General features: G+C 37.2%; 3 protein-coding genes across 5 annotated transcripts in view; 2 read left to right on the top strand and 1 right to left on the bottom strand.

Annotated features, from left to right (window-relative positions):
- Positions 1 to 611, bottom strand: part of LOC127796721 (ubiquitin C-terminal hydrolase 13-like) — a 58,209-nt gene extending 57,598 nt beyond the window's left edge. For 2 of the 3 annotated variants that reach the window (XM_052329037.1, XM_052329039.1), the window contains exons 1-2: positions 305 to 611; positions 14 to 77 (exon numbers count right to left, since the gene is read on the bottom strand). In XM_052329037.1, the coding sequence (XP_052184997.1) occupies positions 14 to 77; positions 305 to 334 (94 nt within the window). In that variant the 5' untranslated portion in view covers positions 335 to 611. The remainder of the gene's footprint in view (positions 1 to 13; positions 78 to 304) is intronic. The other variant, XM_052329038.1, reaches the window with a different exon arrangement.
- Positions 612 to 1,715: 1,104 nt separating this feature from the next.
- LOC127796434 (protein CHLORORESPIRATORY REDUCTION 42, chloroplastic) lies at positions 1,716 to 2,874 on the top strand. Its single transcript, XM_052328583.1, has 2 exons — positions 1,716 to 2,050; positions 2,226 to 2,874. Exons 1-2 carry the CDS (start codon positions 1,773 to 1,775, stop codon positions 2,326 to 2,328), a joined length of 381 nt encoding a protein of 126 aa, XP_052184543.1. The 5' UTR covers positions 1,716 to 1,772; the 3' UTR covers positions 2,329 to 2,874.
- A 2,708-nt stretch (positions 2,875 to 5,582) lies between these two features.
- Positions 5,583 to 14,853, top strand: LOC127796433 (protein RESTRICTED TEV MOVEMENT 2-like). Its single transcript, XM_052328582.1, has 4 exons — positions 5,583 to 6,381; positions 6,845 to 7,210; positions 13,406 to 13,591; positions 14,244 to 14,853. The coding sequence occupies exons 1-4, from the start codon at positions 5,970 to 5,972 to the stop codon at positions 14,801 to 14,803; spliced, it is 1,524 nt and encodes a 507-aa protein (XP_052184542.1). The 5' UTR covers positions 5,583 to 5,969; the 3' UTR covers positions 14,804 to 14,853.
- Positions 14,854 to 16,019: the final 1,166 nt, after the last annotated feature.

Genomic DNA, 16,019 nt, shown 5'->3' with positions numbered 1-16,019 from the left:
AAAACAAAATCACCTTCCATGGGCTGGGGACCCTCGACCAAATCCGAATGCGGGACGAGCATCTCCTCGTCCTCTTGCTGCAAAACGCACGAGTTAGACAGTTCCGGATCCAAATGCTACAAAGCTCTAGTGATCTCACCAACCCTACCTAATCCAAAAACCCACGAAACACCATTCCCGATGTATATCTGAACTCAATTCCCAGCCCAGCCCTCCACAACCAAAACCCTAAACACGTATCAATTTATATACATGCACGCACGCCGATGAGAGAGGGAGAGAGAGAGAGGGAGAGAGCACGTACATCAATTGGGGCAGGAGTCAAGACAGTCATTTGGAAGGGCGAATTGGCTTTCCTCCCAGCTCAAATTCAGACAAAACGAGCAAATTCAAGCCCCAATCTGAGATGATTTCCGCTGATGCGGAATATTATATATCTGTAATATATATCCTTGTGATTGTATTCCTGGATAGAGAGCTGCAGAGAGAGAGAGAGGTGGGGGGAAGGGGGGGGGGGGGAAGAGAGATAAGAGAGAGAGGGAGAGAAAAAGAAGAAGGGCTGGAAGTGCAAGAAGAAGAGATCACCAGAAGCAAGGCGAGAGAGAGAGGGAGAAGAGGGCGGAGGGAAAGGCCGTCTGGGGGCATTATACAGGGGAGGGTAATTTCGGAATACCGCGGGTAAAACGAAATGGCAACATGCCATCATAGACCGGCAAAGCAAAGGCGAGAGGAAAAAAGAAGCTAAACTGTCTTTTTCTTTTCTTTTCTTTTTTTAATTTTTACTAATCATCATTCAAATTCAATTAAAATACACTCATCAAATTATTTTTGTTTTTTTTAAAATATCACTCATCTTTATCCTTTTTAAGATAAATTAATGCTTATAAAACTTTATTATAATATCATTATATCTTTTTATTCTTCTTAAAAATATATATATTAATAGGTTCTCACCAACACATTAACATGGGTTAAATTATTATTTGAGATTTATTAAGGAACCTACATAAAATCTAAATAACATCTAAAATATAGAGATATATATATAAGAAGATAGCAAGAGATAAATTATAACTTATAAAAAAAATTAATATTAACATAATAATATAAAGAGATGTGTGCATGAAAATTAAAAGAAAAATATATATAATAAAGTTTTAATTACGCCATCAACACTTGATGATTAACAATTCTTCGTTAATCATTAACAAGACAAAAAGTAAGGAAAGAAATAAAAAAAAATTGTAATAATTGAAAATGAGATAAAATATATTAAATATGATAATAAATTAGTCATTTAATTTGATTTGTTAATGATAATGGTATTATCTGTTATTTTTTATAATATAGGTATAGTATTTCTACTAAAATCTTATGAAATTTACTATTTTTAATAAAAATTATCATTAAATCAATGTTATAAGTAAGTCTTACATTTACAATTAATATTTGTTTGAAAATAGAACGATAAAAGTAGATTCCATCTTTCATGTTCAGTTATTATTTATTTAGCTTCTAAATGCAACTAAGTGGTGAGGACTCGACTCAATATAACAAGAAAATATTTATAAAAAAGGCTTCATGAATGGGCGTGGGCCGTGAACATATTTTTAATAGGCGGGCTTGTGGAATGTAAACGGGCCTGGTTTAGCGGTGGTCCGGCCCTTTTATCCCCGCCATGGCCACGATGCCAATCTTTTTGAAAATCGTGACGATCACAGCCACAAGAAGAACATCTTCGTTTCATCGGCTTTGCTTCGATTCACTGGACCATGGCGTTTGCCCTTTCTTCGTCCGCAGCATTCCCGCATTCGAATGATCGTACACGCGGCTTTGTGCACTGTAAGCGGGGCTTCAACAGTCAGACTGCGAGACAGAAACCACTCGCTTGTTTCGAATCGGAGTCGTCGCCGGCGGCTGCTTCGAATTCGGGGCTTCAGATTGGCTCGCCAATCATCGTAATTGAGGCTCCTAAAATGATAAAAACTGCCGCCTCGGTTCCTTGTCTGAGAGTCAACGCAGGCTTGGTCAAGCCTGGGGATGTTGGCAGGTATCTGTCGATCTTTCTTCGATCGATCTCTCTCGCTCTAGTGTCATCGCATTTTTATAATTGTCGGTCGCTTAATTTACTGTTTTTTTAATGTATAACCATCGATGAAATCATTGTTGGACTGCTTCATTATCGGCATTGACTCAGTGTTCGTGTTGCTGTTGTGATGATGCAGGATTGTGTCGAGGAAGCCCAAGGACGTGTGGGCAGTGCGTCTCGCCATTGGCACTTACCTCATCGATGGGAAGTATTTCAAGCCCTTGGAACTTGACGATTGATTAGCTTATATTACTGTAGTAAGGGCTCATCGTGAAATTTCGTACTTGTGTACAAATTGAAATGATTCCCCGTTGCAAAAATATAGCCGAGTTCAAATAAGTTCCCTTTTTTTTTAATCTCTGTGTTAAATAAAATATGTTATCACATGTACGTCTGTAATTCCTTTTGCATCTGAATTTGAGGTGCTCTCTCTCATAATCGGTTTTGTAGTTCTATTAAAGCATCTGAACTTAAGATATGTGTACATAACACGTGCATGTACGTATCCGTGCAGGTCTTTCTCTCGTCCTCAAACTCAAGAGAGGACGGGGTTGGGGCTTTGACTAAATTTTGTTTTTGTGGGCAAGGAGGACTTACCCTTGAGTTGTTAGCCAGGAGGAACTAGCAACTGGAGCAGCAAAGCTTAATGGGTTGAACTATTGGGCGTTGACTTTTTGAATTGTGGTTAGTTTTTGCTTTGTTTTTGCAATTGAGAATTAGTAGCTACACAATCAAAAGTTTGAAGCATGGCATGGTTGAATAATATTCTTGCTTGTTCTTTTGAATGGCACTTTTTAAAACATTAGATGAAGTAGGCTTGAAATAAAAAAAAAAAAAAGTTGCAATACACCATGGGAAGCTATCACTAGCAGGGATTGCTTTTGTACTGGGTTTTATATATTACTGCATAACGTCATTGGTGTTTGTTCACTTTCCTTTACAGAAGTAGGAGAAACTACCATCTTCTCTTAGCCAAAAAAAAAAAAAAAGAACTACCGTCTTCAATGTGTACATAAAGCAGGTAGTGGAAAACTTGAACTCTGTGTTTCAGGAAGAAACTAAAATATAAAAGAAACGAGAACTAAAATGTGGGGCAGAAGCAGATATAGAAATTGAAACAGCTTCTGTTAACATACAAAAGATAACTGTAGTTGAGATTTGGTTGTTATGATGAATACGATGTCGCGCGCGCGTGTATATATATATATATATATATATATGAAGGCAATTAGAAATGAAATTATCCATAAAAAAGTTGGGGTGGAAATGGAAGAAATTTTGTAACAAAAAGGGTAGCTCTTAAGCATGGCATGGTGTGATGTTTTTTGTTTGTTTTCCTCTGTTTTCTTGTTGTCCTAATGTATGATAATTGCTGACCTTATAAGTTATAATACATTTCATTCTTGGTGTTGAATAATCTGTTTATCCAAAATTAGAGTAAAAGAGTATAAAAATATACTTAGATGGTTTAGTTAACTTTCATCTTAAAGTGTTCTCTTCTTGCTCAATATGTGATTTGGCATTAATTTGTCGAGATTATCTGGTGGTCAATTGATGTTCGTATCTATCTGATTGAACAAGTCAGTAATTTCACATCCATGGCCAATTATAGACTCAGCTTTATGTCTAATCAAATGTGGCGGATCTTAGAAGCTTTATTTTATTTTTTTTCTGTCCAAAGTACAATGGCAACGGAGGAGTCCTAACTTCAAATAGTTACATTCACTCTGATCTGGTTGCCGGCAAGTATAATTTCGCTTTATACTTTTTCTTCTTTATTTTTGCTTCTGGCAATTTGTGTTTTGGGTTGAACCTTGATGAAGACACATTGCCCAGCAACTTACAAGCATCACCCTTAGCTATGATCTCCTTGGACATTTCTTTTAGACATCGATCTCGTGGGACTTTAAAAGCATTAATTTCCACGTTGGAGAACATGACTTTCCTTAGCTTCCAGATACTGTACATCCTTAAAGTACTTTTGCTTCATTACTTCGATCCATATGGGACGGGGCTTTCCTACTTCATGGTTCAGTAATCTCCACCCAAATTTGGCAAACACAGGTTTATTCATGTGGTAAAAACTTCTAAATCCCAGACCTCCTAGTCAGTAAGCCTGCACACATTCTTCCACGCTTTGAGATGGAGAAACTTCCAGAATCCTTTCTTGATTGAAGCAAATTTGGACAATATATGAAAACATAAAATTAGGGATCACATATTTGATAGATTTGAAACTTTGGAAAATAAAATAGGATAGTGTCTTAGAAATGAGATAAAAGTTTTTTTTAAAAAAAAAAAAAAATCAGTGATACTTTGACTTGTTAAATTTGGGTTTAAGACAAATACATTTGTTATCTGAATAAATTCAAAATAATTCGAGTTCCAAGATAAGCGCACTTGTTATGAGAATAAATTAGTGTCAAAAGCTATGCTTTAGATTAATTCTAACAACTTTGGGAACAGAAAACTGTTTAATGAGTGATAATATGTCTAACTTGAACAATAAACATGAATTTTATTGTACAAAAATAAGATAATTTGGTCGTTTACACTATTAGTACTCGTCAAGAAATTGAACTAGTTTGATCCCACAAAGCTAGGTTTAGCTGTGAGACCAAACCAAACGGGAAGAGAGAGAGGATACTAGGGAGTATCGCCCGACAGCTGATCCACTCGCCGGTACCAGGTCCCAGCAAAGTTTTCCGGTAAATTCAAAATTACCGAACAGAAGGTAGCCGATGCTTTGAGCTTCGGTTCCCGGCAGCCAAGCTGCCAGAAGAACGCCGCACACGTTGGTGTTGGTGCTCAACCCCGGCTCTGGTATCGTCAAGTTCATGCTGTCATCGACAATGGCGAAGGAGAACTGGTCGAGCTTGACGAAGCTTGAATCGGGCCTCTCGCTGTACGTACACAACTTGCGTTGATTTCTCGACGGTGGTTTTTCACGGCGGTTAAGATCGAGGTTCGGACGATTTGGTCTTTGCCGCTAACGCCCTGCCATTAGACCGTTGGCACGTAGCCTAGGTTGTCGGCGTGAGTTCCGGCGACATGTACCTTACCTAGGAAAATGTTTTAGTCAAGATTGTGATCTTTTAGTTACTTTGAAACTGTAAACTAAACCGTACCTCATTCACGTCAACGATTGATAAATATATCTTATTTTATATTATTTCATTAATTAATAAAATTATTTAAAATTAAAATTAAACACAAAATTTGATATATTATTAAAAATTAAAAATTCTTTATAAAATTGAAACTAAATAGAAGATTGATATCCCATTACAAAAATTAATTATAAAATTTTTATAAAGTTAAGACACCAGTATTTGTATTTATTTATTTATTTTTGTGTGTTATAAAATCCTAATTAATAAATTATTTTTTTCTAAAATATACTCCATGTATCTTACTTAAAAAACTAAATTTATGAAAGCATTTTGGTAATTTTTTTAACCTAAATTCTCTAAGATTAAGACCATGTGGCTCCTCAAATAAGTAATCTAGGGAAGCATATCTGCATATGTCTATAGAAAGGGAAAATTTGATATTTATACAGAATAAAGAATATTAAACGACTTTATTTCTGTATAAAATCATATATATTCACATCATTAATTATTAAGGATAAATAAATCAATAATATTGTTTGGAATATGAAATTGAGAGGGAGGGGTTAGCCAAGAAAATGAAATGAAACTCAGAAGGCATTATTAATGTAGAAAATTAAAGCAGTGGAGAGAAGAAACTGAAGAATCTTGACTTTGCCCATGCGGGAGGGGACCGTTAATCCTACCTACAAGATCCCCAGTCGAAGCATACACAGTCCCAGCAGAGTAGGTTTTCCTGGGAAACAAACAGAGAATATTTGAGGACCATGAACAAGCAAAAGATGTGCAGAACTAAAGGAAGGAAGAAAGAAAAGAAAAGGCAAGAACATCAAGAATATATTAATGTGTGTGTGCGCCTGTGTGTGGAAAAATTAACAACCAGCCAGCCAGCCAGCCAGCCAGAAACTATATATACACATAACCAAACAAAACCAATCATTCGTACCACATCTTCTTCACCTCTCTTCATTTCTCTACTTCCCCCAGAGTACTTAGCGTCGATCTTATCGGGAAATTCATTGAAGAAAGAAAAGCTACACGCACGCACGCATATAGCTTATAAGATGGAGAGATTGGAGAAATTATTAACAGCCGGGCGCCCAGAATATGAAAATTTTGAACCCAAAACCAAAGTGATTGATCTTGGCGCTATAGAACTGCTACTCATATATCTACCAGGTATCTATTTTGGAAAATTATGAGAGTCAAATAGATTGACAGATTTACAGAATGGAGTTAAAAAACTAAAATGTCTTCGTCCACATTATATTGTATTTTTTTTCAATACAATGTGAGTGACGACATTTTAATCTTTTATCTTTCATTTTGTAAGTTTGTCTGTCAATCTTATATTTGACCCTGTAAAAGAACTATCTATTTTTCCACACACACAAACATATATATATATGCTATTGCTTTCATATATATCATTAAGTTTCAGTCAACCGTTGTTTTCCTAAACCATCATCAAGCATTGGTATCATTATCCTCATTAATTACTCTAGTTGTATATATCAATATCAAACCATTTTATTTTTGGCTGATTAATCTCTACAGGTTTTTGAGTAAGTTATAAGTACGTACCTTAATTACAGATAAAAGCTTCATATGGCGGTGGTTGTTTGTGTAATTAATTCAACAGGTTTCAAACAGTCGCAGCTGCGGCTTGAGCTAACCCCCAACCGGCTCTTCAAGGTCAGCGGAGAACGCCAGGTTGCGAACAACAAATGGAGTCGGGTCGCCAAGGAATACCCAGCTTCGGAGAACGGTGACTTGAGCAGAGTGACTGCTGAATTTCAGACGGACGCACTGGTCATCACACAGCCGAAACTAATCGCCAAGGTGGTTGATAAAGAAAAGCCGGCTGAGGCCGAATCAAATTCGCCTGCGCCTCCAAAATCAGCTGAGAAGCCCGCAAATGTTGAGGCACAGGCACAACCCATGCAGAAAGAAGACGGATCAAAGAATTATGGGAGAGTGATTCCTGTAGTCGATATACCTCCAATAAGTATATATTTTTTCCCACACACACACACACACGTATTGTAGCATCCCAAAAATTTGGAGACAACTAAAAATAATTAATTTAGATGTTTGTGGATATTTTAGAATATTTAGAAATTTTTGAGAAATATTCATTTATGATATTTTAAAGAAATAAGAAATTAAGGTGATTAATTAAATTAATTGAAAGTATTAATGAAAACAATAAAATAACATATAGTGGCAAAAATAATAATAATAGAAATAATAATAATAATAATAATAAGATAATAATAATAATAATAAAAGAGATAATTAAATCAAATTAAATTAAACTAATTAATTAATTAATATATATATATATATATGTGTGTTTGTGTGTGCTGTGCGTGGCGCATCCATAGCCATATCAATTTGTGGCTTAAAAGCCACTTAAGATGATATTTATAAGACAAATCTTGGGCAACAAGTATTGGAGGTAATTTAAGGCCATTCCAGTGGCCATTTCGGCTACTTTTGCTCCACAACAGAGAGAGGAAGAGAGAAATTAATGGGAGAAGAAAAAGGGCGCGAGCAGCCAGGGAAACGGAGGAAAAGTGAGGAAAAATTAAGGGATTTTGGTATTTAAAATATTCAGGTAAGTGGGTAAAATTTATATAAGTGTTATATGTTTAAATCATGAATTTTATACGGTTAGATTATACAGTTTACGCGTTAGAATTAACCGATTTAAGTCACGGTTGTATTATTTGATAGGAAACGTTTTACTTCGCATCGGGAGCACAAGAGAGGCTGAAATCAGCCGTTTTCAGGCAAGCTCCTAACCCTCTCTTCGCGTTATTTATTTCCCTTGAAAGTCTTTGAGGTTTCTTCTACTCTAAACCCTCCCTCACCATGACTCGGTTCTACGCACAAATAATAATAATCCGCGTAGTAACCATTTTATGACTTTTATTTTATTAATGAGTTTATTGTTAATGGGATAAGCTAAGTAAGGATGTCATGGCGTCTTTTATTTCAACCGTCACGGAGCTTCGTATCGCTCCGCTTTCCTTGGGAATGATGCCGGACCCGTTGGGGTTAGGTTCTTAGAGAAATTGGTTATGGTTAGAATTAAGAAAATGTGTTAAAGAGTTTATTATGTATGTTGAGATGACTTTATGTGAATGAAAAGTAATAAGAATGGTATTATGATGTTAGGTGGTTATGTACATGAGGAGTTATGAGTTATGGAAAAATGTTATGTAAAGTTAAGCTGGGAAGATATAAAGTCAATAATGTCAGTAAGTGTGTCTAAGGGTATGGGTACAAAGCCACTGACTGTTGACCGTGGGTCGTGGCAGTTGATGGCTGGATGTATGGGCGCCAGTCATCGATTGTTACGATAAGCGCTAGACGGCCTGAAGAGCTGGTACTCCAGATTCCCGCCTTGGTTTGTGCATTTCATGATGTGTGTGCTACAAAGGGCTGGGTTGCATTCACGTGGGGACATGCTTTGTGTGTGACGGGATGTGTGAACATTTACATGACCCGGTTGGTCCAAGAGCCAATTTGGGTACCCTAGATGAGCATATGCATTTAGAGCATGTCGCATGTGTGAATTCTTATGTGTGGGCGTAGCAGGGCCTGATGTTTGGTTTATGGGGGCCTTGTCATCACGTTTATGCTACGGAAGCCCTTGCATTTCTTATGTGTTGCATTGCATGGTTCTAATGTTATTGTTATTCTGGACGGGAGTACCGTGCCAGGTGTCGGGAGTACCGACTCATGTGAGCTTCGGCTCGGCTTAGATATTAGCTCGGGGTTGGCCCGAGGGAAGACCAAGATCGCGGAAGTATATGATTATGTGATGTATGACATGATGAACACATGAGAATATGATGGGAATCAGGAAAAGTATGTAACAAGTATCAGGAAAAGACAAAAGTTGAATGTCAGGAAAAGCCGACCATGTCAGGAAAAGGCTGGTCTAAGAGAATGATGATATGGTAGCCTATGTTAGGCTACAACAGGTTTGTATGTGGGACCCGGGTGCCAATGTTTGACTTATGTGGGCCCCTGGTTCCTTATGTGCAGTTAACTTTATGTTATGCATGTAGAAGTAAGGTACATGTGGATCATGGCATGGTGTGGTTGCATTGGCATGAGTTGCATGGGGTGTCATGGGAAGAGTCCTATCCTAAGCCCTCAGCCTTTCTTTTCTAGAGCTTGCTGAGTCTCGCGACTCACGTTGTTTTTAACATCATTCCAGGTACGTTCATCGAGGTTGGGTTCAGATTGACATGTCATGGTAGCAAGTGCAGAGCTCTCCCGAACCTAGATCCTGGGTGTCATCGTGTCCTAATAAGGTTAATGTTTTCAGAGTTTGTCGCATGTTATGTAAGTCCAGGTGGGCCCAACTGATGAATGGTTTGTAAAGATTATGATGAGATGTTGTAATAAAGAAAAATTATGATTTCAAAAAGGGTTATGTGTGTGTTGTAGGTGCCACATTGTTCGATATCATTTTTAGTAATGACCCTCTCACGGATCCTCTATGTTAGCGGGGGCTCCGGGAGGCGGGCCGTTACAGTTTGGTATCAGAGCAAGTTTAAGTTTAAAGAAGGAGACTCTGCACACATATGACGATCGAGTAGAGTTAGGTGCGTGACATGGGTCGTATGGCTAGAATGGTATTCGAGGTGCGATTAGTTATAATCTGGACTTCTTAGTATGGTTGCTACATAAGGAAGTTAATGTTAAGGAAAGAAAATTACCGGCTTGAGGGCCAGAGGTGCTAGGAATACAAGGAATAGATTTCCAGTTGGCACCGTTGCGAGATTAAAGATCTGTGGGTGTTAAGGTTAGCCACGAGTAAATGGTAGGAATAAACCCCACTCAAGGTACGTGCTCAACGTCTAGGTTGATCTTGGCGTTTGCGCCCCTATTAGTGTTAGCTTACGGCCCTAATGGAAGATAGGATATAAGTGAGAGGCTAGGTGCATGATAAATGGTTATAGATTGTTAAGGATGTGCTTGGGTGGTTTCATGGTAACAAAAGTGATTGCCAGTAGAAAGCTATAATAAGAAGTGTTATGTGAGCCAATAAGCAAAAGTTGGATATTAGAACCCACCTAAGGGAATTTGCGGTCGATAAGGACTCCCAAATGGGAATTCGGTGGGCAAGGTGTATAATGGTGCGCCAAATTAGGGTCAACCTTATAGTTGAAGTGAGTAATAAGACGATTTGGAAGTCATTAGTGCTATAAGAAAATTGAGGTTGATAGTTGACTCGGTACAAAAAAAAAAAAAAAAAAACGAGACCTCGAGGATGATTTAGTGACGCAAGATGCCCAGTGAGATACTGGAAAATGATCATATGGAATGTCTCAGAAGTGAGGTTGACTAATCTTATGAGAGTTACGAGTGTGTCTTAAAGAAATGGACCGAATGCGAATTTCGAGGACGAAATTCTAATAAGGAGGGGAGAAATGTAGCATCCCAAAAATTTGGAGACAACTAAAAATAATTAATTTAGATGTTTGTGGATATTTTAGAATATTTAGAAATTTTTGAGAAATATTCATTTATGATATTTTAAAGAAATAAGAAATTAAGGTGATTAATTAAATTAATTGAAAGTATTAATGAAAACAATAAAATAACATATAGTGGCAAAAATAATAATAATAGAAATAATAATAATAATAATAATAAGATAATAATAATAATAATAAAAGAGATAATTAAATCAAATTAAATTAAACTAATTAATTAATTAATATATATATATATATATATGTGTGTTTGTGTGTGCTGTGCGTGGCGCATCCATAGCCATATCAATTTGTGGCTTAAAAGCCACTTAAGATGATATTTATAAGACAAATCTTGGGCAACAAGTATTGGAGGTAATTTAAGGCCATTCCAGTGGCCATTTCGGCTACTTTTGCTCCACAACAGAGAGAGGAAGAGAGAAATTAATGGGAGAAGAAAAAGGGCGCGAGCAGCCAGGGAAACGGAGGAAAAGTGAGGAAAAATTAAGGGATTTTGGTATTTAAAATATTCAGGTAAGTGGGTAAAATTTATATAAGTGTTATATGTTTAAATCATGAATTTTATACGGTTAGATTATACAGTTTACGCGTTAGAATTAACCGATTTAAGTCACGGTTGTATTATTTGATAGGAAACGTTTTACTTCGCATCGGGAGCACAAGAGAGGCTGAAATCAGCCGTTTTCAGGCAAGCTCCTAACCCTCTCTTCGCGTTATTTATTTCCCTTGAAAGTCTTTGAGGTTTCTTCTACTCTAAACCCTCCCTCACCATGACTCGGTTCTACGCACAAATAATAATAATCCGCGTAGTAACCATTTTATGACTTTTATTTTATTAATGAGTTTATTGTTAATGGGATAAGCTAAGTAAGGATGTCATGGCGTCTTTTATTTCAACCGTCACGGAGCTTCGTATCGCTCCGCTTTCCTTGGGAATGATGCCGGACCCGTTGGGGTTAGGTTCTTAGAGAAATTGGTTATGGTTAGAATTAAGAAAATGTGTTAAAGAGTTTATTATGTATGTTGAGATGACTTTATGTGAATGAAAAGTAATAAGAATGGTATTATGATGTTAGGTGGTTATGTACATGAGGAGTTATGAGTTATGGAAAAATGTTATGTAAAGTTAAGCTGGGAAGATATAAAGTCAATAATGTCAGTAAGTGTGTCTAAGGGTATGGGTACAAAGCCACTGACTGTTGACCGTGGGTCGTGGCAGTTGATGGCTGGATGTATGGGCGCCAGTCATCGATTGTTACGATAAGCGCTAGACGGCCTGAAGAGCTGGTACTCCAGATTCCCGCCTTGGTTTGTGCATTTCATGATGTGTGTGCTACAAAGGGCTGGGTTGCATTCACGTGGGGACATGCTTTGTGTGTGACGGGATGTGTGAACATTTACATGACCCGGTTGGTCCAAGAGCCAATTTGGGTACCCTAGATGAGCATATGCATTTAGAGCATGTCGCATGTGTGAATTCTTATGTGTGGGCGTAGCAGGGCCTGATGTTTGGTTTATGGGGGCCTTGTCATCACGTTTATGCTACGGAAGCCCTTGCATTTCTTATGTGTTGCATTGCATGGTTCTAATGTTATTGTTATTCTGGACGGGAGTACCGTGCCAGGTGTCGGGAGTACCGACTCATGTGAGCTTCGGCTCGGCTTAGATATTAGCTCGGGGTTGGCCCGAGGGAAGACCAAGATCGCGGAAGTATATGATTATGTGATGTATGACATGATGAACACATGAGAATATGATGGGAATCAGGAAAAGTATGTAACAAGTATCAGGAAAAGACAAAAGTTGAATGTCAGGAAAAGCCGACCATGTCAGGAAAAGGCTGGTCTAAGAGAATGATGATATGGTAGCCTATGTTAGGCTACAACAGGTTTGTATGTGGGACCCGGGTGCCAATGTTTGACTTATGTGGGCCCCTGGTTCCTTATGTGCAGTTAACTTTATGTTATGCATGTAGAAGTAAGGTACATGTGGATCATGGCATGGTGTGGTTGCATTGGCATGAGTTGCATGGGGTGTCATGGGAAGAGTCCTATCCTAAGCCCTCAGCCTTTCTTTTCTAGAGCTTGCTGAGTCTCGCGACTCACGTTGTTTTTAACATCATTCCAGGTACGTTCATCGAGGTTGGGTTCAGATTGACATGTCATGGTAGCAAGTGCAGAGCTCTCCCGAACCTAGATCCTGGGTGTCATCGTGTCCTAATAAGGTTAATGTTTTCAGAGTTTGTCGCATGTTATGTAAGTCCAGGTGGGCCCAACTGATGAATGGTTTGTAAAGATTATGATGAGATGTTGTAATAAAGAAAAATTATGATTTCAAAAAGGGTTATGTGTGTGTTGTAGGTGCCACATTGTTCGATATCATTTTTAGTAATGACCCTCTCACGGATCCTCTATGTTAGCGGGGGCTCCGGGAGGCGGGCCGTTACACGTATGCTATTGCTTTCATATATATCATTCAGTTTCAGTCAACCATTGTTTTCCTAAACCATCATCAAACATTGGAATCACGATCCTCATTAATTACTCTAGTTGTATATATATCAATATCAAACCATTTTATTTTTGGCTGATTAATCTCTACAGGTTTTCGAGTAAGTTATAAGTATCTTAATTACAGATAAAAGCTTAATATGGTGGTGGTTGTTTGTGCAATTAATTCAACAGGTATGCAGAAATATGGGATAGAGCTCCCCGAACGGCACCCCAAAAATCTGGATGCGAAACTAATCGCCAAGGAGGCTGATAAAGCAAAGCCGGCCGGGGCCGAATCAACATCGCCTGCGACTTCAAAATCAGCTGAGAAGCCCGCACATGTTGAGGCACGGGCGCAACCCAAGCAGAAAAAAGAGGGTCATGATCCTCATTAATTACTCTAGTTGTATATATCAATATCAAACCATTTTATTTTTGGCTGATTAATCTCTACAGGTTTTCGAGTAAGTTATAAGCAATGTTTTAAAAGGTTTTCGAGTAAGTTATAAGCAATGTTTTAAAAATCAGACCGGAGAGTGAACCGGCCTATTAATTGGGTCACGGTCAGTTGGTCCAATCGGTTAGACCGAAGTGATCCGATTGGATGATGTCATATATATATTTTATAATTAAATAATATATATTAAATATATATTTAAAATACTAATATTCTATATATTATTATGAGAAATGCTATTATTAATTAATATACGACTAATATTTTATATATAATTGTTATATATGTTGTTAAAGAATTAATTAAGAATTAAAAATTTAAAAATAAGTAAGAGGGTGAAAAAAATCGAGGTCAACCCGATTTCTAGTTCGCTGGTCCAATCCGATCGGATTTTGATCAGGTTAAAAGAGATTTGACCTTTTATGTCAAATCGGATCAGATAGGCCACTAGTTTCCGATTAAACTAGTCCGACCGGCCGATTCAGTCCGATTTTTAAAATAATGGTTATCAGTACTTTAATTACATATAAAAGCTTAATATGGTGGTGGTTGTTTGTGCAATTAATTCAACAGTTCTCGAGATGACTGGATATGCGATAGAGCTCCCCGAACGGCACCCCAAAAATCTGGATGCGAAACTAATCGTCAAGGTGGCTGATAAAGCAAAGCCGACCGGGGCCGAATCAACATCGCCTGCGACTTCAAAATCAGCTGAGAAGCCCGCACATGTTGACGCACAGGCACAGGCACAGGCACAGGCACAGCCCAAGCAGAAAGAAGAGGGATCAAATAATAATGGGAGAGCGAAACCTTTGGAAGATCGTCCGTTGAAGCAGAAAGAGGAATCAAAAATGGCCGCGGCCCAGAAGGAAACGGATGAGAAAATGAAAGGAACTGTTGCTGAAGATGATGGAGCAGTGGTGGGAAAGGCAAGAAAGCCAAGTGATGATCAGAAGCATAGAAATGGAAATGGAAATTCATTAGCCAGAATTGGCGAGTGGACAAAGACATTAGTGACGATGATAGGGAGCAAGCCCCGGATGGTGGTGAACATTGTTCTGGTTGTCGTGGTGGGCCTCCTGCTGGGGCTTTACATTACAAGCTCTCCCATGCCTGCCAAGTCCCAACAATAATGTTAAGCATGATTAAGATAGATGTCTGACAACAATGAAATGATGAATAAGGTTGCGTTTTTTTTTTTTTTTTTATTGTTTTCAGATTATTTTAATTTTTTAATTTTTAAAACACTCAAAATACATTTATTTTACTATTTTTAAAAATATAATTTTAAAAATAATAAAAAAATTTATAAAAGAACCATCCGCAGCAAGTGAACTTAACAACCATCAACAACAAATCCGATGGCGACCATCTCTCCCCCCCTCCCAACGGCCATCAACGACCACCAGATTCGGTGGGGCCAGACGTGAGGCATGTTGAATTGATCAAAGAAAAACTTACAATAGCAGCGGCAACAATGGTCATGAGCAGCAGTAGCAACAGTGCCGATGAGTAGCAGCAACGGCGATGAAGACGAGCAGCAGTAGTGATGGTATGGGTTTCTTCGTGACCGATGATTGCTTCATGGTTTCTTTGTGGGTTTTCTTTGAATTTTGGATTGGAATATCTTAAAAGTGGAGACCAAATTTCTAGAAGTAGGTTTGTGAGATTTTGATATTTTTTTTATTTATCAATGCGTTGGATGATTGATACTGTGTATTTAGTTATTAATTTTGTGTATGTGCGTATTTAATTATTTTGTTTATGCCTGTATCTGATTATTTTGTGTATTTGGTTATTAATTTGTATTTGATTATTAATTTTGTGTATGCATGAAAATTATAGATAAGGTAAAATAAATAGTATTGAAATTTATTAAAATAAATAAATAAAATAGTGAGTTAAATAGAAAGGAGAATAGTGAGTGAAAATAATTTTTTTTTCAAAATTCTAAAATAAACGTAATTTTCAGTTTTCTATTTTGAAAAATAATTTTTCAGAATAACAAATAGAATGCGTTTTCAATTTTTTAAAAATAAATTATCAAAATAAAAAATTAAAATAAATTCAAAACTTAAAACTAAAAATTGAAATGCAAAGAAAACGCAGCTTAATATTGTATATTAATTCTCAGCTCATCAACTAAATAAAATAAATAATTTATAGATGTGAGTAGATTCAACTAGTTCTAACAGGGCTGGGATCCTAATTTAATTTTCAAGCTAGGCAAGTTTTGGAATATTTTTAATATTCTTAGAGAAATATTTTATGAATGTCTGTGGAAAAATATTTGGTGAAATATTTAAGTAGATATTTATTTTAGAATATTAGTGAGAAAAATGGGAGAAA

The sequence above is a fragment of the Diospyros lotus genome, chromosome 3 (genome assembly GCF_014633365.1).
Source record: "Diospyros lotus cultivar Yz01 chromosome 3, ASM1463336v1, whole genome shotgun sequence".
Lineage (NCBI taxonomy): Eukaryota > Viridiplantae > Streptophyta > Magnoliopsida > Ericales > Ebenaceae > Diospyros > Diospyros lotus.
This window is presented reverse-complemented; position numbering and strand designations above follow the sequence as displayed.